General features: G+C 40.5%; 1 protein-coding gene across 4 annotated transcripts in view; it reads right to left on the reverse strand.

Moving 5' to 3' along the window:
- Jarid2 (jumonji and AT-rich interaction domain containing 2) overlaps positions 1-25,539 on the reverse strand; it is a 179,668-nt gene that overhangs the window by 30,944 nt on the left and 123,185 nt on the right. For all 4 annotated transcript variants that reach the window (XM_051194355.1, XM_051194354.1, XM_051194353.1 and 1 more), the window contains 2 exons: positions 11,192-11,361; positions 2,773-2,949 (listed from right to left, as the gene is read on the reverse strand). In XM_051194355.1, the coding sequence (XP_051050312.1) occupies positions 2,773-2,949; positions 11,192-11,361 (347 nt within the window). The remainder of the gene's footprint in view (positions 1-2,772; positions 2,950-11,191; positions 11,362-25,539) is intronic.

A 25,539-nucleotide genomic window follows, 5' to 3' on the forward strand; every position in this document is an offset into this window, starting at 1 on the left:
GATTCCTGTATCAGGGTACTGGACCACCAAGGCTGTCCATGGCTCTGGCCCAGTTTGTGGAGCCAATGGAAGCCAATGTACTTTGGGTTTGCCCAGAAACTTGCTCAGATGAACTAAAGAAGCGGGTATAACAGCAGAAGAGGAACGTAGCCCAGGTACACCCTGTCTTCACTGTGGACCTTGCTCAGGACAGCATAACAGCAAGCATCACTTGATGCTCTGTGCATGAAAAATAATTTTCAAAACAGATGAGATATTGAAATGGAAGTCACTAGAGTCACTCTGTTATATAACCCTTGAGTTGCAACCCAAGATTAAAGAATCAATGCCTAAGTCATTCTAGATTAAGTATTTTAATCAATAAATCCCTTTCAATTAGGATGGTGCTGCTTGTAAAGAAATGGGGGACCTGTATCGTGTTTCCAGAAATAAGCGTCTTCTATCAGGAAACACTTGGCTCCTATGGAATTTTAGTGTTCCGGTTCTTAATCTAAGAATGCTGACACACTCAGGCCCAAGGAGATGGTGTAAAATGTGGTCCCAAAGAGGTTCTTCTCTCCTGCATCTCCCAAAAGACCAGGTGCCCTGGCACCAAGCCATGAGAAATAGTGTCCAACTCCATCTCAACAAACCAGGAAAAAGCACTGCCCATTTTGGCGTCACAGATTTCAAAATAAGGTAGTAAAAGTACAATCGTCTTGAAATTTTTCTTTGTTGCACTATTTTCTATGCATTTATTTCCCTCATCTCAGTGGGTTGAGCTGTCCAGAGAAGAGATTGATGTTTCTGGGTCTCCTGACTTGTCTCAGCACTGTAGCTGAGAGAGAGCTGGTCACCAATCTGACAAAGGAGTAAAGTCGGGACACCTCTCACAGTGCAACAATCCTCAGGCCCAGTTACTGGAAATCAAGTACACAGAGGATTATTTTAATCATCATGAACACAGACAGTCCCAGCACAGTAAGAATAAAAAGCAATGTAGTTTAAGGAATTGATCAGATAGTAAGCAATATGCTAAACAAAATATATTTCTAGTCTATATGGACATAAAGATAACAAGATAAGTATAATTACATGTTCTGTTGTTCATACCCATTTACTTTTGATTCTCCAAACAAATAGGAAATGTTAGACTCTTTCTCAAGACGGCAAACCTCAAGTCTGTTTTCATTTAACTCAGCATTTCAGCCAAGATGGCACAGCTCCACTTTATTTCTGCTGCTCTCTGTATTTCTGCTGTCTATAACCAATGGTGCTAACTCAACAGGTAATAACCATTTTGATCTCCACTAATTAACCCTCCTCTAATTTGTGCTCTTTACTATCACTCTCCCATCAGGCCCTTGCAAAGAGTCATGCTATTGCATGTTTAGATGCTCAGGTTCATATTTACCAGTACTTTACTGAGTAGAACATCCTTAATTTTCCTCTTAAAGCTAAAATCTTAATAGAACTCTTCAAACCTGAACAACTTTTTCAAGCCTGAACAACTTCATCTTAGTTTCACAATCCCTATTCTCTATATTAAAATTCTTCCTCCTACCTACCAGGGCATCTTCTCACCTTCAAAAATCACAGTTATACCCCCCCAACCACTGTAAATGCTGTAAGATAGGAGGGTAGCGGGCTACCATCCCATAGTACATCACACACCCTGTTCACACCCTCACAATTCATCCATGCATTGGAACCTGAATGATAACTGAAAGGCAGCTCTCTCCATCAACAAGTTTTCATGATGGAACCTAAAAATGGATCAGTGGGAGGAAAACACTTGCTACTCCATGATATGCACCTGGATGGCTGAGTTCACCCACTGGAACCCACAGAAAGGTAGAAGGAGAGAGCTGATTCCACAGTTTTTCTCTGAGTGCATTAATGTGTCATACAACAATAAATAAAAATTTTCAAATACTACTGATGATTTCAGCTACAGGCTGACAAACTTTTTTCCCAAAAACATTTAAATTTAGGTGCCACTTTGTATTAGATCGGCATCCCAAAATTAAATGGTTGCATATTTATATGAATGTGTGTGCCTCTCTATATAAACACACATACTTAAATATAAAAGAATTAAGTTTCATATCCCCCCCCACACACACAAGTGCTATAAAATCTATTTCTAAAACACTACAGGACTAGTCTCATACAGCTTAAATCTGATGCATCAAGCAGCACTGCTGAATGACAGGCCGTACACCACCCATCTGTACAGATGTGTAACTGCTGAATGACGGGCCCTATACCACCCATCTGTACAGGTCATCACGCTCCTCCTCCCATCCCCAATTCAGACAACAATGTTTTCTCAAGGATGTTAAAGGGATATGTGGCTGTATTTATTTAGATCCTCCTAGCCTTTGGCCACTGAAATGCAATTAACACTCAAATCATTTCCTTTTATACATTTCTCCTTCAAAAACTTACTTCTGGTGAATATAGTAAACTACTATATATATCTGAAGAAATCAAAATAAAAAGTTCATAAAACTTTGTCCATCATGTTGACCATCACTACTCAATATTCCCTCTTCTGGCCCATCACCTACAGTTCCTATGGCAATTATAATCATTTCCACATAGAACATTTTCATTTTTTTCTAAATCTAGAATACTTTGGGGGCTATATTAAGTTCTTGTCCATAAAGTCTGATATCCTGAAGAAATCTAGCTGTTATATGGATTGGCACCCTTTCCATTTTTTTTCTGAACCCTCACCCAAGGTCTGGCTTATTATTGCCCTGTACATAGACTCAGTGGTGGACCTACCATGTCCATTGTGTACATGTTTATGGGTTTTTCCTTTCCTGGGGGTGGACTGGCACGAAGATGAAGCATTGTTATTGGCTGTTTTGACATCTTCTGTCTCATCTTCTTCCTCTTCGACATCCTCCTCATCCTGAGAACTTCCAAAGTATACCATACTGCTGGGCAGTGCAGGAGAACCTGGTGGGGTAAGACATAGCTTATCAACACCAATACTGACACTCACCCCTTCATAATCCAAAAGAGAGCTTTACAAAGCTAGGACCCTAACTGCATGTTGATCACATAAAACAAAGCTATTCATTGCTGCTAGCTGCTACCACTTTCCAAATATTCCCTAAGAAGTAGTGCAACTCCATCTGCCTCCTTTAGCAATTTAAAGCAAAACCCCGAAAGGGGATACTACCATCCATCAAGCACAGAAAATTAAAATTAAGAATCTTATCTTCAATATTCCCACAGGAAACAAATCACAAGCAACATCAAGGAGTGAATTACACAAGTATGAGTAAAACAGAAGCATCACCCATATTGTTAGGGGACTGATTACACTGCATTGTGCATTTAACCTATAACTTTTGAAATAAGAAAGAAATCTATGATGGAGGAGGAGGAAGGTGCTGAATTTTATCACTCTCTTATTATCTTAATATAAGGGCCAGGTATAGATTCCCCCAAACACCTCAAGTATTTACAACTTCTCTGAATTTTTAATAGAATATAGTGGTGTTAAATGAAATTCTTTGGGGAAAAGAAATTAAAATATGGCTGCTTTTCCAGACCTGGGTTCAATTACCAGCACCCACAAGGCAGCTCTTAATTGTCAGTATTTCCAGTTCCAGGGGTTCGAGTTCCCTCTTCGAGTTCCCTCTTCTGTCCTCCAATTGGTACACAGACATACATGCAGGATGTATACATATGCGTACACATAAAAATAAATTCCTATAAAAACACTAATAAAAGTGTGGGGTTAAAAACAAAATAATCTAATGAAAGAAGAACCCACAGGTCATTTTTTTTTTTTTTTTTTTTTTTTTTTTTAACATTCTAACCTCTCTGCTCTCAAATGTTGCCATCTTTGAGATCAAAATAGAGCACTTAACTCCACAGGAGGGTCACTCCCACATACAAGTACAGTATACTTCTCCTTTATCAAGCAGAGCTAATCTAGAAGACAAGACAATTAAATCACTGGTAAACAGGGTGTGGTGGATCTCTGTGAGTTCAGGAACAGCCTGGTCTACCTACATAGATAGTTCCAGAAACTAAAATAAAAACAACAATAAAACAACAACAAAAAGCAGAGATAACACCCTTGGATTCTCTCCCCATTAAACACCACCAAGGACCAGAAGGAGTAATTTTGAAGTTCTTCTTTTATACAACTTCCCTATGTGTTTGCTGTTTTTCCAGACCACCCAGGTTTGATTTCTAGCACACATGGTGGTTCACCACTCCAGTACTGAGGAATCTAGTTCCCCTCTCTTGGACTCCAAGGGCACCATGCACTCAAAATGGTATTAAGATAAATCGCTCGTATGCAAAAAATAAACAAAAGTTCCTGTGTAGATTAGAAAAACAAAGAATCTTTTGATAATTTCTCTTGTTCTTTTCTTCGCTTGTAGTCATTCCTTACGACTGATAGTCAAAACCACAAGAGGTAGAGGGAGAATTTGAGACAAGTGTGGGTTACGTGGAACTATTACTTTTTGGGAGGGTGCTCCTAGGGACGTGAACTAACTTTTGGAATAACTATAAAATGATTTATTTTTACCATCAAATACCAGAGGGACACCGGGTACAAAAAGATCCCAGTGTAAAGTTGCATATGATAACAAAAGCTATTCTATTCTTATTTTTGCACCTTTGATCAATGCCATTTAGAATCAGGTTCTTGATAGGAGGAAGATTCCGAAACCTGAAACTGGCTTTGGAAAATCATGTTGTCAAACATGAGTAAAGAAAGTGACAAAAAAAACAACAACCAAAAAAACAGAAAATGCCTAAATTCTAACTCTACACCAGAGTCTTTTTACAAGAATTGAAGCTTGTAACTTGACTTTGAGTTGAGAACATCAGTTCATGGTCAAGAGCAGAGACAAGTTGTCCTTACAAACATCAGTTGTTAAGCCATTCTCCCTTCTGTCAAGCACCCTTTCAAAAGCAACAATGCTCCCATTGAGCTGGCTATTGTCTGCCGTTCAGATACCTTCCTCAAATAGGATACTACCACTCTAGACCAACCTATTACTCTTGTAGTTGAAGGGACACTCAGGAATAGAAATCAGTCACAGACCTCTTAGTGTAGAAGCTTATATTTGTACATATCACTAACCTCGAAGTCAAACTGACACATGTAAGAAAACTAAATTCAATTGTCTTGTGATGCACATTATTTCTCTAGCTGTGGAGGAACCCTGCCATACTCCCACCAGACCAGAATTAGAGAAACCACAGTGCTGGTAAAAACCAGTAAGAGTATGTCTAACTCCATCCTAATATCCAGCTAATACCCAGATAATAGATAAGTAACAACCTAAAATATCCAAAAACAGCTAAAAGACATCTCTGAAGCTATATGTTACAGAAAAGTATTCATTCCCTTATTGCCTACATACAAGCCTGGTTGTCTAATTTACAAGTAAAAAGTTTAAAGGAAGAATCTACTAGAAACAAAGCAACAGAGAGGAAAAGGTTTCACAAACCCTCAATAGAGGTATGAGCTATCTACACCACTGCTGCAGATAACATTTCATTCTTCAGTACAATGAGATAAGCAGGAGTATTCTGACAGAGTCAATACACAGTTAGCGAGTACTTAGAATCCTTCAAGAGAAAAAGATATTTCCCTTTCTTTTCTTTTTCTTTTCATTATAAACATGTTGTAATAGATCCTAGCACATAAAAACAGCTTCGTATCTTGAAATTTTACTAAGATGATTTCAATCCCATAAATGTCAGATGGCTCAATCTTTTGAAAACTCTGAAGCTCACTGAAGCCTAATATTCAAGAAAAACGAGGAAGGGCACTAATAATAAGAATGATGTGTGATAAATGTGATTTCCAACCAGGAAAATACACAGTTCTAGGTGGAGGGGGTGAGGAGTGGGGGGGGAGGGGAGGAAAAGGCCTAATTTCTTCCTATGGTAGGATTCAAGCCAGTTGCAAAGCTACAGCAATGACAATGGGAACAAGGCAGGCATAGGGAAACTCCTACAAGCAAGCCCTCTTTAGGACATTACCTAGTGAGGGGTACTAATTTACCACTCAGAATTCTGTCCACTTTCTACACAACCCACTCATTTTAGGTGAATGAATGTTTTTAATTCAGTGTGTGTGGTGGTGGTGATAATAGTTACTGATGTTTTTTGTTTGTTTTGTTTTGTTTTTTGTAGAACAAGGAAGTGGTTCTTATTCAGTGATTATAAATAGTATTCTATTAAAATTACAGGCACATGTTTCTCTGATTATTCAAGTACATTAGTAAATGTATACAAATACAAGGGAAAAGGAGAGGAAGGAGGGAGGGGAGGAAAAGAGGGCAGGAGGGAGGGAGGAGGGGAGGGAGGGAAGGTGGGCACTTTGGACCAGATAGGAGGAATCAGAGTACAAGATGCATCTGTGCTTTGCAAAAGCTGTATTTCATTACTTTTAAAATTAGCTGGCAATGTCTCCACAATATTTACTGAAGTGCAAACCAAATGTTTTCATCTGGACAAAAATCAAACTGTGGTATGTTACAACCACAACAGAAATTATTTTAATCCCAAAGCTTGCTAATTTGGGCTTTGGTTTCTATGAAGTGGATTCTTCTCTGTGGATTATTTACACAGACCATCCCTTCCTTGCCATATCTTCCCCTCCCTCAACCAATTCTGAATCTTAAGCAAACACAACTCTGCTCTGTTTTGAAAGGCCCCAAAGGGCTTCCTTTGCACACAGTCTTGAGGTGGAGAGTAAAGGACTGGATTTTGAGGGGCTATTGACAGGGGATGCCCACTGAGTTGGCATTTCATGTTGTTCCGCAAAACCAGAAGCTACAGACAGCAAACAGGAGTTAACTACAGACTTTACTCCATGAAACCACTGGATTGTACTGCCATGTCATAAAAGACAAGAAACTCGGGACTCAGAATAACGGGCACCATTTCCCTCACAGCAGACAAGGTGATACAGAACCTTCCAAACTTTCCCAATAGCCTCTGTACAGGTAGGTTCATAAACTATTACCATTTTGCTCAATAAAGTTCAATCACCAGTGTGTGTGTGTGTGTGTGTGTGTGTGTGTGTGTGTGTGTGTGTGTGTGTGTCTTGTCTATCTGTCTGTCATGTCTCAATGTGAACAGAATGGACAAACCACACCACACAGTAGCTATGATGGTGTTCAGCCTGAGTCGCTCCTAGCCACAAGACGATTACCACAAGCTGAGAAGTGGAAATGAGGAAACTTATAATCTGCCAACTTCTAGTTGCTATAGACCATCAAGTCTGAACATGAATAAGTGACTTATGAAATACCTTTTCAGACTCCCAGAGAAACTAAACAGCTTCCTGTGTGCAGGGCACAGGCAGCAGGGGCTTGAGAGCAACCCATGGTATGATATCCACATAAGCCAGCAAGGTCCTGTGCAACACAACATAAATGCTAGCACTGAGAAAATTCAAGTATTCCAAAAGGCACAAGAAACTAAGTGAGATACTGAGGAAAAAGGACAGAAGGTATTTATTCTGGAACATACCACCAAAGCTGAGCCAGAAACCTGGCATGGAGACTGGTTTGTTTTACCTTCCTTCAAGTAGACTTGGTCAGAGGCCAGCTGGCCTGACGCCTAGCCAAACCTCAGAGTCAAGGTCACAGGGCAATTATAAAAGGATTCAACCTTCTCTGATCATGAACTCTGAGGTCTGATTTCTTTATTACTAGCAGAGAAATTATCCTAGCAAACAAATTACTATGTCAACAGAAAGGAGACACTAGGGCAATACAGAATGCTAGGCTAGAGTGATTTGGGGGAAGCAGAAGGTAGCAGGGTAGCCACAGAAGCCAGCAAAGCAGGTTGAATTCCACTGTGATAGTTTTATCCTTAGAAATTAAGTTAGAATACCTCACAAAAGTGACCTGAAAACCCATGTGTACGGACTGTCTTCCTCCCCAAAGACCATCCCCATTTTCCTCAAGAAAGTTTGCTATTAGCAACCACCATGTGTGCTCATTGCAATTGGGAGATTAATCACTTTCTTGCAGGCAATTACCTCTCCTTATGTGACCTTTAAATCACCGACTTTTGTACTAGCCCTTCTTAGAATTCTCAATACCTGTACCTTCCAGGTAGGGATAGGCAGTGTCTACATATAAAACTCCACTGGTGGGCTGACTGTCCACTTACCTAGACAGTATATCTGAGAATCCTTTATAGACTATCCAGATCTCAATCTAATGCTCTGACCTGTCTGGTACCTCAATGCAAAACAGCAAATAAATGTGCTTGGATGCCTGTCTCTCAGACAGTCACTAGAACCCATTTCACAACCACAGTTTAATCCCTAGCAACTAGGACTACAGAGACCGTAATACCCATTTTATAAATGAGCAAGCAGGCTGAAAGGGGCATAAATCAACAATCCAGGACCCAAGCACCCTTAAATAGAGAGCTGCCCCATCCCCAGCTGGCCTAAAGCTGTTGTGGCCTGGGCACGACAGACAGTCCCATTCCTCCCTCCACCACTGATGCAATTCCCCTCCCATACCTCCATAGACTCCCTCCACTGGGCAGAGCTGGGGGCTGCACTGAGACAGCCATGGGTATAAGAATGAACTGTGTTCTGTGTATGTTTCATGAACCCCCTTTGGGAATCCCTCTCGTTTGCAGTGCCGCATAAAAAGAAAAGTGTAAATAAGAGAATCATTTGACCTGCCATTTCTCTGCTGCATTAAGTTCTTTTAAATCTCTTAATAATTATGGTCAGAACAAAGAGAGGAAGACAGAACTCATTAAGAATAATGAGATTGATGACAGGAAATACAGCAATGGTGTGGAGTTGCTGCTCACAGCATACATACAAGGCTCTCTTCCCTGAGTGTACCCTTGGAAGACACTAATTATGCCTCTAGCAAGAAACATGTACACGCCTTCAAGAAGCAGCTATTTAAAGATAAACACACAGCAGGTGACCATTTTGGGTCCTGCTCCAATGTTCCTTCCATCCTGCTTCCCTAAAGTTCTAGGGTGTGGCAAAGGGGTGAGGCAAAAAGCCCTGCTGCTCTGCCTGACAGTCTCACAGTGGATTGAGACTGCAATGTTGAGCTCTGAAGCTTACCAACCCAAATCACTGGGTGGTATGTACATTAACTGCATCATCCTACACTAATAGACAGCATCTCCAGCCACAAGGTTTTTGTTTGTAATTAAAGGAATTTTCAAGAGAGGTCTTTGGCTCTAATCATCACTGATGGGTAACAAACAAAGTTGAAAAAGCTCTAGTCATTGTCTTTCCTGTGACCCCATCACTTAGCCACTTCAATATTCTAAACTATTAGGGGAAACACATGAAACCTATACAAATGACTCAAGTCTTTGGCCGAAAATATTCCTTCCAGGCATTTAATTTATTCCAGACTCCCCTATTTAAAAAAAGGAAAAAAGAAAAAAGAGAGAGAGAAATGTTGGGGGCTGGAGACATAACGAGGTACCTCCTGTCCTCCCAGTCCAATTTGGTACCCACCACCCACATCAGGCAGCTCACATTTTCAGAAAACAGACAAGGGTATTTACTCTTTGAGGGTACCTGTGAGTGTGTGTATGGCACACAAGTACATACATGCACAGGAGTGGGAATTTTTAAAAGATTTAAAGGGGGGGGGACCAATTTCTCTCCTGCTGTCATCTAAGGGTTAATGACTACATTCTTCAAAAGAAAAGGAAAGCAAGAAACAAACAAGCAGACTAAAAACTATACAAGGTTTCAAACTGTTAACTATTTAAAAATGTACAAATCTCATATAGCTGTTAATAACACAGTTAGGAACATATCAATGTGAATCTGGAGTCAGTGGAATTCCACGATTTCCACAAAACAGCACAGAAGGTAAAGTTATCTTTCCACAAAGAATGAGAAACACTTTCATAACACAACTTTCTGTAACTTAAAACTCAGATTCAAATTACTATTAAATTAGCACATTACAGGGGTCACCTATCTACACAACCATATACACTTCAAAATACAATGTTCCCATACTGAAACCTATTACACTATAAAATACACTATAAAAACGGTTGGGCCCACCAAGGATCCCTGACAGGCAGGATAACCTATACCATCTAGGGTTTGCGGAGTCAGACAAGGAAAGTTATGAGGCTCTAAACAAAAGACTTTGGAAAGCTAAGGAGACTCTCTCCTTTAAATAGCTCAGATTTAAACCTACAAGAAAAACAGGAAAGGAGTATAATAAGCCACATGGCCTACCAGCCAAGACTAAGCAAAGTGTTTTTGTTTCCTAGTTCTTTTAGTAAAGAAATATATTCACTTAAGTTTGCTGCAAAGGTTACTGGCTGTAAAAGATGTTTCTCTTACATCTCAATCAAGGCAGCATGATTGGTAAAACTTCATCCACGTATTATTGCATACCCCGCCCCCAACCACACAAAATAGGAAGGATAGACTTTAAAAAGAATTCCCATACACACAGGTTCACTTAGACAGTACTTGATTCTTGCCCATCTTCAACACCTAATTACAGTCCATTCATGTTAACTTTCACATAACTAAACTCCATGAGAGCAAACCAAATTTATAGTGTCTCAGCACCAAATCATTTTCCTAGCAGGTTGTATTAGCTGATTTCTTTGATCCCAGAACTCAGACGCTAAAATTAAATTGAGGCATGTCTAGATAATATCATCAGTTAATTCCAGGTCAACCAGAGCAACATAGTAAGACACTATCTAAAACACAAAAAGTAAGACTAAAGAAACGGCTCAGGGTTTAAGAACACTGGCTACTCTTGCAGAGGACCTGGGTTCAAGTCACAATACTCACATAGTAGCTTCCAACCATCTCTAACTCCAGTCCCAGGGAATCGATGTGGTGCCCAGCAAAACACCCAAACACAAAAATAAAATAAACAAAAAATAAATAAAAGAAAAAAGAAGCATTCATGGCATACTCACACAGGTATGCACACAAACACAAGAAACTGCAGGACCAGGAATGGTATTGTACACATCTTTTAATTCTACAACTCAGATGGTAGAGGCAGGCAGATTCGAAGACATTTACACAGAGCCCAAGGGCTTCATAGTAAAAATGTGTGTGTATATATATATATATCAACAACAACAAAATCTACCCTCAAATCAAACAGGGAAATGAGAAAGATGTGAGGCCAACACAGTGACATTATCTGCACCGGAAGCTTACCTCGAAGGCAGAGAAAGGTAAGAAAGTCTTCTGTCTTAGGCTTCCTTTTAGAGAGGTCAGAAATTTGAGTAGCTGGAGGGGGTAGCAAAGGCTCCACAATCTTCACTGGAGTTGTGCTGGGACTATTCGGCTGAGATTGAGCAAACTTCCTTTGTGCTTGCAGCCTGGGCCTACAACAGCAAAAGAAAAGTAAATTAAGCAGAGACAGGAGGATGCAGTCCTACATGAAGCAATAAAACATACAGGAAGAAACAATCTCTCAAGAAAACTTGTATGAATAAAGGTATTACATCAATCTCCTACTCTCATAAACTACAGCCAGCTTTCTAGTGCCTAAGGGGCTACTGTTTTATGTGTAGAATTACAGTATGTGTGTACTATGAGTGATGGAGACAAGATCATCAGTACAATGCTAGCCTGGACTCCATAAAGACAGCCTAAAACTGCCTCTAACTACCTCAGGCCACACATTGAACAGTATCCTAGGTTTCCACCCACTATTTCACAAGTACGCCCACCATTTCCTTGCCTAATTGTATCCCCCATGATGGGTTTCATTTCCCTCCACCCCTCCTGCTGCAGCCACCACAACAAGTTGCAAGATAGTTGACTGCAAATAAGCACTGTTTCTATGTCACAGAGATACCTGTATTGCTTAATTTCCCTATTCTCTGAGTATCTGTTAAACTTTATTAGATTTGTAATAATACTGTGTTAATATAGAACTCCCACATTATTGCTGCATTCTGGAGTGCTTTCCAAGTTTCAGTTGATGGGTCTGTGTTTGTAGGTATAATAGAGTGCCAATGGCACTGGGTTTGTTAGCAGGCCAGGAGGGCATCAGGCATCCTGCTCTGTCCCTGTCTGCTTTTCTTTACTTTCCCGAGACAGGCTCTCTACTGAATCTGAAGGTAGGCTGGCAGCCAGCAAGCATCAATGATCACCTTGCTCCATACCTACCAAGCTAGAGGACTAGGCACAGCCGACTCCACCCCAAGTCTTTGTGCTTATTCAGCAGGTGGCCTTGCTCCTGAGCCCCTTTTCTATCTTTGTGAGCTGCAGTTTGCTCAGTTAGCTCTTAAAGTCATGTTGTCTTCTTTAATCTAGTGTCAATAGTTAGACAAAGTGGCAGACCTTTGAGATGGGTAACTGATTAGGGCAGAAGGGAAGTTAAAATAAAAACAAGAGACAACTGAATTTCAAGGAGACAATTTTACTAATTAAATAAGGCATGAAGTTCAGACATAATGTTAGTTATGGCTTAGAAGATTTACGAAGTTAAAATTTTTAGATGTTAAAGTTGCACAAGGTAAAATGTGTTTTGCCTGTAAGACTAGATTGTTACTTTGAAATTAATCTCCCCCACCCCCACCACAGGGTTTCTCTGTGGCTTTGGAGCCTGTCCTAGAACTCTGTAGACCACGGTGGCCTTGAACTCACAGAGATTTGCATGCCTCTACCTCCTGGGATTAAAGGTGAGCACTGCCGATGGATGCCCTGCAAAATGTTAGAGCTTTGAGCATACTGTTTGCATGACACCGGCTTAAGCACTATTGCAAAGGATGCTTTACTTCTGTATACCTGTCGCTTTTTATTTCTTACTTTGACTAATGAGTTGTTCAAATTAGGTATAATTACCAATACCTTGTAGTGTCTGGTACTGACAGCAGACTGTCACCAGACTTTTGGTGCTATATATAAAATGAAGCTGCTTGCTGGAGATGTGTTCCTGACCTCAGGTCTTCATTTCTTTAGCAGATGTAGACTGTTAATTTAAGGAATTACATAAAGTTTTTATCGCAAAAGTCACCTCAAAGATTCAACCATCCAAAAAGCAATGCATCACCATGGCCAACCTTTCAACCACACACCCATTCCTCTGTCCTTTTCCTTAGCACTTTACTACAGTCTCGTCTTTATGGCTTATTGAAATACAAATTTTCAGAAAACAAGACTTCCATAATTGTCCTCAAGGATCAGGAGAATACCACATTGCTGTCATAGGTACACAACTCTTTACTTCTTGACTTGGTAGGAAGACAGTTAAGAACACGGAGGTGGACAAGCATAACATAATTAAATTTCTTGGAGAGACTGCCTGCATGCAGAGATGTAGGCTGAGACCAGATAGATGCACAACCCCAGGAGCTCCAGCTACTAAGTATGGGGGGGGGGGGTCCACAAGGCTCTGCTCTGGCTAAAAGTGCTGGTCAACCCACTGGAACTATATCAAAAAAAGATAGGCCAAAGATTGGTTCTACCAAGAAATATCTAACAATAAACCCATGTGTTCACTACTGTCATCATAACTAGAAGTAACTGAGCCATGTGGCTCACTATCATCACCAGCATCCAACAAGAGAGCCAGATAAAGTATGGGTGTGACTCTTGGTACCACGTGCCACACACAGAACTATCCACAGACACAGCCTGTTAGGCCAAGGAGGAGGTTCCTGTCGTGAACCACGTGGGCTGACAGCCTACAATTTAAAGTGGGCATCATCTGTACTTCTTGATAAAGCCACAGGAACTTCAAGGAAGAGAATATCTGTTTCTCCCTTCCCCTCCTATTGCTGAGATTACATACAACAAACAGGGTTTCCCATTTCCCTTTTATTTGGCATTACCAGCAGCCAGGTGAATGTTTGCTTCCCTTTAAGGCCAGGCATATTACAAACCCAAAACCCTAATAGGAAAACTGAGGGAGGCAAGACCAGTCAAAACAATGTAGGGAGGGCACAGGGAGCTGGCTCAGTCAGGGTGTGTTGCATAAAATGAGGACCTGAGTCTGAGACAACATGTCCCAAGTTAAGACTGAGGCCTGTGACTCCAGCCTATTATAACCCCAGCAACTGGGGAGGCAGAGACGTAAGAACACATGGGGCCACTTGTCCCTACAGTGAGCTTCAATGAGAGACTGTCTCAAAAAGTAAAGTAGAGTGGTCAGAGACACCTGATTTTGACCTCTGAACTCATACATATGTGCATATATACCCATGAGTGTGGGCAAACACATACCCCAAATTCATTTAAAAAAAAAAAAAAAAAAAAAAAAACCATCCTTGAGGGAAAAGTATCATAGCATTTTATTTTTATGGATACAAATAAGTACACCAAAGTGCCAGGTTCCTGAGGCAGCTCTCAATGCTTCTTGGTCCTAGTTATGTACAGATCCAAAGCACGCACGCACGCACGCACATACATGCATGCATACATACATACATAGCTATATTTTGAAAGCTAACAAATTAAGGAAAGGCTCATGAATAGCAGTGGATGAGCCCAAAAGGTACATATGGATGCATTTCCTCTTCCCTGCCCTTTCTCCTTTCTCAAAGATGGCTTTGCAAGTTTACCAGGCAGTTTTCCAAAATGAGTCTCATTAGGGTGGAAGTCTTTCTAGGCTTCTCAGCCATCAGCAGTACATAATGATTACCTTACTCTTATTTGTGGCCATCTATTTCTGAGGCAAAAAATACTATAGCAGGGATGACAGAATTTCACTGAAATTTCCAATAGTCCCTAAACCAAAGTGTGTGCACACAATGAGGGAAGGGAAACCATATAGGTCAGACCATACACTGTTGTTGCCTTATTAAGGGACGCACATACCAAAACATTTGTATTAAGTCAATTTTCTAATATTAAACTTGCAAGCTGGTAAATCCAATTATTTAGATTACATCCCAATTCTAAGAGAAGGGAGAGAAAGGTAGGAGGAGAAGGTCTGTTCAATCAAAAGTAAGAAACTGCACCTGGCAAATGCAAAATGACCAGTGTGGCTCCACTCTTTGTGGCAGTGTGAGAGCTGGTCCTGACACTTTGCCAACTTGCTGAAAGGCCTATTCAAATAGGAAAAAAAATCCCTGTGTTTCCATCCTCAAAGTAATTACCCACTCTATTCTACCCCTACACATACACACACAAACACACTACAAATCTGGCAGCTGCTCAAAGACACAAGGGTGTGCTCATGTGTGTACACTAGAGATTTGGGGGCAGGAGATACCATCTACCAGGGCAAGCTGCCCACCAAATGCAAATGCTAGTACAGTGTTGGCCATAATATACAGGGTAACTATAAATGTCCTTTGTGGCACAGAAAATACAAATACACCCCCAAGTGAACTTAGAGGCCAGCAAATACTACCTTGCCCCCACTGTGTAACATCACCACCAATGTTATTCTTATAAGCACCGTCCTTTTTGCCAACACTGAATCATCAGTTGAGAATATAACATAATGACAGAGGAGACGTTACTTGGCTCCAGAAAAGGCTTTGCAACATTGAAGTCTTTTTGCTTTGATTTCTTGAAATCTAGCCACATTGACTCACAGACTTGGGGGGGGGGGGGTTGTGGACACTTTACATATAAAGAGATGAAATTGTTTATGAAAAACACTTGAATTAAATATTTACAGTCCTTAAGTTAAGGCTATTCAAAGTGAAAGTTTGCTGTAGCCAGATTGCCTTAGGGAACTTTCTGTTGGGAAATCCCCTTCCAATGAGTCCTTAAGAGATTTGGCTTGGTCCAACAGGCACCAGGAAAAGCCACAACTTGGGCTTTGGCTTAACTACTTTTTTTTAAATCAATGTGATCCTTGGTTTTCTCAAACTATTAAAAATAACCCAGGCACAGCAGCTGGTGCCTGTAATTCTAAGTAGCTGGTGCAGGGCTGTGAGCTTCAATGTAGGCTATGTGTCAAAGACCCTATCTATAGATAGATAGATAGATAGATAGATAGATAGATAGATAGATAGATAGATAGATAGATAGATAGATAGGGTGGGGGGGGGGCAATGGCGATGAGACAGATTAGGTTCTATTTCTAAGCACGGTCTCTGTATAGTTAAGTAGATAATCCCCTGAATAGGAATGATTCCCATGTCTACCAAGTTCTTGCTGAGAAAGACTTTTTTTTTTTTTTTTTGCCAATGTCCAGTTGGCTAATGCTAAAGGTATATTTCCTAGCTGCCAGGTGACAGGTAAAACAACACAACAGGGTCACGTTTGGTTTTAAAATAGATTACAGCATAGCACTCCAGAAAGCTGAGGAATGAGAAACAATGCACCTTCTAAGAAGGAAATCACAATAGTTAAACTTTTAAAATAATGGTATTAATTAATACCAATACCCTCCTTCTGAGGACTTAGTAACTTTATTTATTTTTGATTGCAAGTCTAGCCTTTAACAGCTGAGCCATCTCTCCAGCCTGCAACTCATAAACACCTAGCCTCCTCAGGAACACTCTCTAGCCACTTTTATAAATACATGAGAGACAGCAGAGAGAGGTCCTTCATTATTCTTAGGAAAAAACTAATAGAAAAGATTGTAAACAGTTTAAAACTGAATATATAAAACTACCAACTTCAAGTTAAACATTTGCTGGCACACGAACTCTCAGGTTAGGTGATGGCAACATCTTACATAAGTGATTTTCAAAGTAATAAATCTTATAACTCAAAATGTCAAAGAATCAAGCCTGTCTGGAATCACAAAAGTCACTCACTATGAAGAAAATCGTGACACTGAGTTCTTTTGGGTTCTAGTATGCAACTATGCCCCAAAGAAGAGGAATCATTATTAGCTCACAAACTAGAAACAAAGCCTTTTATGTCGGTCACAAATGCCACAGGTCACCCAGGTATCTCTTTGTGTCAGTTTTTGTGTAAGCCCTAGGCAAAGCTGCACATCCTACCAAGCGAAAGTGTACAAGCTCCTTAGCAAGGATCAAACTTCAAAGGCAGCACTGATTTACAAGCATTCTTCCCAACAAAGCTAAAGATTTCATCAAAGTCACAACAGAACTACCTAAATCCTAAGAGAAAAGAGAGCAAATAAGGATAAGTGTCAAAAAGTAGAGCACATGAAAGGGTCTTTATAGAGTCTAGACAGGATCTGCTAAAGAAACTCTTACTATATTATGGTAAGTACAAGGTGTTAACAAATTATCCAAAGTACACTGTTTAAAAGCCTAGCTGTGCCAGTTAAAATGTTCATTTGCCTTTCTACTCACACTTGAGTTGGGATTGCCAATGTAGTTTTGAAAATATTTCAGAAAAGTCCCTAGCTAGTTTTTCAATTTTAGGTTACTCAAAACCCAACTGAAAGTTGCCAAAATTCCCTGGCAGCCATCTCCTGGCAAAGAAAATAGCTGAGAAGGAGAGGGGATGGATGACCTCGTAAGGGGACAACAGTGTTTCCAGAGGGAGGAGGGAGGGGAGGGGAGGGGAGGGGAGGGGAGGGGAGGGGAGGGGAGGGGAGGGGAGGGGAGGGGAGGGGAGGGGAGGAAGGGGCCTTAAAGCCTGAATGAAAAGTCAACTGTACAGAAACTCCCCACACAAACATTCAAGATACAATGATATAATTAATAGGTGAGATACTAAAGTCCAGTACAGGGCTAGGATGGAATCAACGGGAAAGCAGTACAACAAGCCCTGACCTCCAATTCAGCATTGTAAAAACAGAATTGCACATGGGCCATCCAGATGAAAAGCACACAGGCTATATTGCTCAAAACACTAACTCGCCCCACAGCAAGAAGGGCAGGCCAATACTCCCTTCATACTCTTCCTCTAACTTCACTTTCAAAGGAATCTGCTAAATATATTTAAAGGAACAGAAAAAACATCCTAAACATTTTAATTATCTACTGTTGTAGGCTGGCCACAAAGCACCAACAAATATCAATAGTAACTTTAGACTCTGCTAAACTGGAATTCTGAATTTTACCAAGCATTGCCTGCCACTTTAGGACCTTCATTAACATCTGATGGCAGGAAAAATGACTTAGCTGTTCATGGAAAGCAGGAGCTTGGAATACAGAAATCCTTATCCCACCAATTCCATTACAACTCAACTAGTATTGAAAAAATAAAGAAAACAATAGAGAAGACTACAATGAGAACCTTTTCCTTTTATTTTGCATGCATGTGTGTCTCATGAACGTAGTACCCATGAAGGCCAAAAGAGTTTACTACATTCCCCTGAAACTGAAGTTATAAACAGGTATCGCCTGCCATATGGGTGCTGGGAATTAATCCCAGGTACACTGGAAAAGCTCTCAACTGCCGAGCTGAACCATCTCTCCAGATCCTATAGGAATTTTTTAGATATAAAAAACACAGCCTACAGCTGAAACATGTAGCACTGTTCCTTGGTATTCATGAAAAGGTGTGATTATACCAGGAAGAAAACAAACAAAATTAACCTATGTTACACAGTGCAAATAGATTTTGCTAAGGAACAATTCTAAAGAATTTGTTGGCTTTGACAGCAATTGTTAGATAGATAATTACAAAGGTTTATTGTTTAGGCTAAGTGCCACCTCCCAGCCCAGGCTGGCCTGGAGCTCATGATCCTCCTGCCTCTGCCTCCTTCAGCAAATCCTACCAGTGCGTGTCACCATAACTGGTCTGGCTGAGAAAAGTTAATTGTACTGCCTTCCCCTCCTAAATGCAAAGTTTACAGGCATGTACAACCATAGCTGATTTTCAGATTATTAAGTTTTTTATTTCATTTATGTGTATGGGGAGGGAGGCACTCTCTGGATCCAAAAGAGGGCATCACACCAGATATGTTGTGAATCAATGTGGCTTCTGAGAACCAAATGGGTTGGCTGGAAGAGAAAGCACCATTAACCTCCAAGCCATCTCTGTAATGAGACTTCCTTTTACTCTTAAATATGAAATTATTAACAACCATGACCATTTTGCCGCACTATGCAGTTACTCTTCCTATTCAAATGACCTCCTTTCCTGACGTTTAAGTTGCTTATATTGTACAGCATTATCCTCCAAGCCAAAGAGCTTTCATCAATGCAGACCCTGTGGGTTGCTGAAATTCTAACCTCAACTGAACCCCTCCTTACAGCCGTATATATGCAACTCTGTCCTAAATGTGTGTGTGTGGGGGGGGGGGGGGGCCTAGAGAACATGGGTGGGGGAATATTGGAGAAGGAGGTCTATCCTTGTGATTGTGCAGAAACCATGTGTTGGTAAAAAAAAATTTCAGTAAGGCTGCTTTGTGAACATTCATGCTCCCATAAGCAACCTATCATCTATTCTCTACAAATAAACCCATGAACTCATTAGTAAAAGTTATTTTATTTGTCATTAGGATTTAGAAGAAAGGAGTAGGAGTTATACACATCCATGCCCTTCAGGGAAGGGATTTTAGCAGCACTTTCACTGGAAGACAATCTTGGTACTGGGGTGTGGCTCAGCTATTGGAGCACTTACTGTTCTCTTATGGGATCCACATTCCCAGCACCATTGTTTAAATGCACAGTGGTCAAAAAACATATTTTCAAGGGATCTGACACCCTGCTGTAGTCTCTGTAGGCACCACACGCACCCTGTGTGCAAGCAAAACACTCACATATATTTAAAAATTATTATCATCATTATTAGTATTGTTATTGTTTGGTTTGGTTAATAAGACAGAGTTTCTCTGTGTTAACAGCCTTGGCTGTCCTGGAATTCACTCTGTAAACAAGGCTAGCCTCACAGAGTTCCATCTGCCTCTGCCTCCACTGTTCAGATTAAAGGCATGAGCCACTGCCAAAAGCAAAAGAAATAGTAAAATTCTTAAAAGATAACACTTTAACTGCACAATAATTTTTTAATGTTTGTTTTTATGTATTGAGGTATTTCTACCTATAGCTTGGCCAAGCTTTAGGTCCTTTTGTGTTGGACACTCAAGTTATGAAGTTGCAGGCATGCATGTTACCATGTTCAGGGATATTTCACAAATATGCAATTTTAAAATGTGAGCCATTGGAATAAAACCTATATTCCCAGCTCTTAAAGGTACAGTCATGAGTGAAAGGCTAGCCTTGGTTACATTGTGAGTTTGAAAAAGGCACAGGTTAGGTATGGTGGCCCACACCTATAATCCTAAAACTTGGTAGGGGAACTACAGCAAAATCCAATCTCAACAAAACAAGCCCTCCCCCACCCCCCAATATAATAAATACAGGTGGACTTTGGGAATTGAAGACCACAGGTCAACTATACGGTGCACAAAGAAAGAAAGGAACAAGATGTACAAGCTTCCCAGGTATATTTTCTGGGAAGGTCTTTGGCAAGATGACCCAACACTGGCCATTTTCTTCACTCGTAGGTCTTCAGTTTCACAGCTTACAGTGACCACACTGGGAATGGAGCAAGGTACAATCTCAGCCAAAGAATGAACTGACTGTTTTTCCCTCCTATAGAGAGATACCTTGCTTGGGGAGTGGGGGGGGTGGGGTGGAGATGGGGGTGGGGATGGAATGGCAGCATGGGCAGGTGGGTCTGGTCCTGCCTCAAACTTGGTGATGGGACAAAATTTGAATTCACTGACTCTCATGGGAGCCTTACCCTCTCTGAAAAGCAATGGGCATTCTTTCAGTGAGGAAGCAGAGGCTTAGGGAGCCTCTAGGTAAGATTCCATAAACAGTAAACTTGAGGAAAGAGAAACCCCTCTTCATAGAGTAGCTGTAGGATGATAGTTTCCTTGTCATTCATTCTAGAGTAAAAAAATTTTTTAATAAAACAGGTGCCTTGGTGTCACCCGTGTTTATTCATTGATTGGTTCCTGATGGGAGATGTCATTCTCTTATTAGTTAATGAATAAAGCCCTCTTGGCCAATAGGAAAGCAAGATAGGCAGGACTAGGAGCCAAGGGTGATTCTGGGAGATGAGTAGGTATAAGCCACGAGAGGATAAGAGGTCCAGATTCTCTCTCTTGTAAGATCATGTGGAAATGCTTACATTGATTGAAATGGGTTAATATTTAAGACAGAGCTAGCCAATAAGAAGCTCTAGCCATTGGCCAACAACTTTATAACTAATCAGAGTCTCTGTGCGTTATTTCAGGAATGATGAAGCTCTGGGACCAGGCTGGGGCGAAACGGCCTATAACAGGTTCCCCTAACGGGATAGGAGTGAAACTGCTTCTTTGATCTGGTATTGTTCTGTATGTCTGGGGCAAACAAAAGTACTCTCCAGGAAAAATATCCTAACAGCTATATTAAGCCCAATTAATTACACCAGACTAAAAGAACCATCAGCAATGAGACTTGAAAGAGGAATCATAGCAAAGAAGATTTAAAGGCTTACAAACAGAAAGAACAAGATTTAAAAGGGCCAGTGCCAGCCCACATCACACAAAAATCATTTTCATGAAGAAAAGGCACACCATAACCCTGCCAACAACTAATGCCTATCACAATGAATGCAAACTTGTTGAATAGGGACTGAACAGATTCATAATTATGCAGAAGCCCACAGAAGTGGCTCCATTCCATTTTTTACTTAAGTTCTATCCTATTATTGCTCCCTCAAGGTTAAACAGTGGGATGTTTGTGATGGGAGATTTCATTCTGTAAATATGTTTCTCTTATTGGTTAATGAATAAAGCACTGTTGGCCAATAGGGAAGCAAGATAGGTGGGACTAGGAGAGGTGGAGAATTCTGGGAAACATAGGGCAGAGCCTGGATGGGATCTCGGGAGGAGAGCACATGTGGGTCTGGCATTCCTGGTAAGATAAGACCATGTAGAAATACATACATTAGTAATTATGGGTTAATAATTAAGACAGAGCTAGCCAATAAGAAATGCTAGTCACTAGCCAACATTCATAATTAATACCGTGTCTCTGTGTTATGTGGAGCTGACATGGCTATGGGACCAGGCTGGCAGGGAAAGTACTCATAACAAAATGGCACCCAACATGGGGCCCAGAATTGCCATTTCAAGAGCTATATTTTCCCTTACTTCATCCTGGGAGTTTGGACTTTGCAGGGCAAACTTTGATAGTGTGCTCGCTCTAGAAAGATCAATCAAAAGTAGGAAAAAAAGGCAAAGTTTCATTTCAGCCAGTCAGTTCTTTGTCTAAGAAGTGAAAGATGACTGTACTAAAGACAAAACTTGAGAAAATTGTGAACAGGCCAGCAGTACTTAAAATATATTTCGACCCAAAGTGACGTAAATTCTAGAACTGGAAGTAAATGTGCAGGATTTGGCAATGCACTGTGTTATAGTGAGGATGATAATGCCACTGCTCAATACGTCCTCTTCAAATTTTGGGCCCTCGTAATTCCAACCACAGATGTTAAGTGTCACCATCCCCACAATAACTTCCCAGGGGTGGGAGGCCACAAAGAGGCCATGCATAAGGAAAAGTCTTGACAACATTGTAGCCATTCTGTCTGTCCCTGTATCTCAATGGAGGCCCCCAAGCCAGCCAGGCTACTATATGCCTTGCCTACACAACAAGATGTTTGGCCCAAGGTATGGCTAATGGATATCTTGCCTGAACAACAGGATATTTAGTTTGGGGTGTTGTTACTTGATGTTTTGCATATCAATGAGGTAATTGCATTAATTGTTCCATTTATCATGGTAAGGAAGACTTTTGCCCCCATCCCTCCTTTGACTGGGGTGTATAAGAACTGTGAGTAATAAATTTGTGGCTGATCACATTATTCACTGGATACCCTCTGTTTCTTCTCTATTTCTCTCCTCAATCATCACTCCTCCTTTCAAGCTAGGACCAGATATAATTATGCTACAGAAAAAGAAATGGCTCTGAAAATATGTACTTAGAAACTTATGTAATACAGTATCGAGTTGAAGTACAAGGTAATAGGTATACCAGACACTGACAATAACCACAAAGAACCCAAGATACACCTGGATCATGAAAAATCAGACACAAGTGACCATTTACCAAGAGTTCTCAAAAACTATACAAGAAATCAGACTGGAACAAAAGCTCCAGGAGGTCCACCATCTATACAGGAAAGTAGGCACTGATGAAAAGTCTCACTCCTTAAAGACCATGTGAGTCTACTGATACCAAGAGCATTCGGCAAGTGCAAGTGGACTGATAGCTATGCCATCAGACAGAACACCTGGGCAATACTTGCTTTCTTTGGGCAAGCTTTAAAATACTATTATCCATTAACATTCTCAACAGAGTAAAGATTTCTTCTATTTACATATACATTTAAAACTCTGTCATCATTACTAAGAACTTGTGTTTACTTATAAAGTATGTATTCTATGTTTTAGATATGATTGGCAGGAAGGAATTAACACAGATTTATTCTATATAAGGTCAACTTCAATAAATAGCAGTCATTATAATATTTAAGTTTTACAGAAACTTTCTTTAAAAAATAAATTCAGACCAGGCAGTGATGGAAGATGCCTTTGATCCTAGCAAAGGCAGGCAACCTCAGAGTTCAAGGCCAGCGGGGCCTGATGGTACACACCTTTAACTCCAGCCCCGGGGAGGCAAAGGTAGCAGAAGAACAACTGAGGGCTTCTGGAGAGGAGGAGGCAGACAAGCAGGCAGGCTGGGCACCTGGCCAAATATTAAAATGATTTCTACATCTTGAAAGGGAAAATAGGTAAGTGAACAAAGAAACAAGAAGGCGGATGATGTCCACCTTTTGTTAGTGTTACAGGAAAAACCAATGGTACTATCAGAGGAGAAGGTAGGAAGTTCTCTTGACATCACTAAGTAAAGATGTCTGCAGCCAAGTCTGTAGACTCGTGCTTTGCTTTGAGGAGGATAGACACCACTGTGAAGCTGGATAGAAAAGGAACTCACTGTGTTATATCAAGTCAGATGTACTTTAGGAATAAAATTAAATTTCCATGGTCCACCTTAGCAAACATCTATACTGACAGTTACAAAGTTTTAATGTGTGAGAATACAGTCTTAACATAAAGTCAGAGGTGGAGGTGGACAGAAGACCAGCACCTTACTATACACAAAAACAGGTGGGGATTACATCTACACACACCTCTCAATTTTAAAGACTGACAACGATCTGAACTATTGTTAATTGGGATCATGTGCTTCTGTAATATGACTCCTCTACAAAGATTTTCTCTTCCTGTACTTTATTTAGCTCCCCTTTGAATTTGTTTATTCTCAAAATACCAATGTTTATCACACACCAGATACTCTTAACAGGCACTGGAGATACAAAGATAAACAAGGACTATCCCGTCTGCCCAGGAGTTACGAGCCACACTCTGAAAGCCTGGGTACCAAAGGGATACAGTCATACCCACACCCCTCCTGTCACAAACACAGAAGTATAGCCAAGCACAGGTGATATCAATTTAAACCAACCCTGCAAAATGAGCATTAAACTAACTACCAAGGCAAATGTATTAAGGAACAAAATCGATGAAGACTCTACTTTACAAACAAAGCCAATGAGCCTCACGCAAAGGAGAAAACAGTCTTGTCTGATATTATAAAGATTGGGGGCTGAGGGAGGGTGTGCACGTACTGTCTATTAAATCTATCTCCTTTTTGAATTTCAGATGACAGGAATGAGCCAACCCCACTGGAAACAAGTCATGCTGGTTCTTCCTTTCGCTCACTGGGGGAAGGGAAAGAACATCAAAGAACACTCATCATCTCATTCTGAACACTAAGTTGCACTGCTATTAATTGAGCTTAGTAACCATGTAATGTACCACATAACATTCTGAAAGCACAGAAAAAAACAACAGCCTAAAAGAAAAAAAAAAATAAAAAACAAAAACAAAACAAAAACCATGTCTAACACTTATGGCTGTCACCTCCTTCACAATCCTGGCTAACTCTAAACCCTTACAAATCTACATCCAGTGTCTTTCATCTGAAAGTGAATCTGCTCAGTCTAATTTTCAGCACGGACGATCTGAATGCTGATAAACATTTTCTAGGATGGCTAATCTATTCAGAGATGTAAAGGTGGCATTTAGATTTGTCCAATGGGGTGTATGTAACGGAGAACAAAAGCATGTGACATCATTTCATATTTAAAAGAACCATAAAAGAGAAGATAGGAAGAAACTAGTACCCAGCAGTCTCCATGGAAACCACAATGCATGCCAGACCCGACTTGCATGTGAGGTGGAATTGGTACCCTTGTAATCAGATCTCTTAGCTAAAAAAAGGAAATGGCCTCAGAGGTAATAAATAGTTGCTTCAGAAGTTCTAGTGTTTTTCCTTAAATAAACCAAAGAAATAGAAGTTTGTGTTTACTAGGATGTTAGGGAAATTACAGGGTTAACTATGCATACCAACAAGTGACTAAACAATTTCTCCTTGTCAGTAACAAATGATTAAATAAAAACTCCTGATGTATGGTGACTTTGCAGCCCCCACCATCCCATGTCTAAGGTGTGCATAAACAAGGACATTATGATGACCTGTAGAGGCATCTGAAACATGAGTTCTAATATGTCTTAATAAGAAATGCCCGGAGTCAGACACAGAGGAAAATTCTAAGGGAGACCAAAGAGCAAAACCACAGCCACCTTACCTACCCAACTTTGCAGCTGAAAA

This window comes from Phodopus roborovskii, unplaced genomic scaffold, assembly GCF_943737965.1.
Source record: "Phodopus roborovskii unplaced genomic scaffold, PHOROB, whole genome shotgun sequence".
NCBI lineage: Eukaryota > Metazoa > Chordata > Mammalia > Rodentia > Cricetidae > Phodopus > Phodopus roborovskii.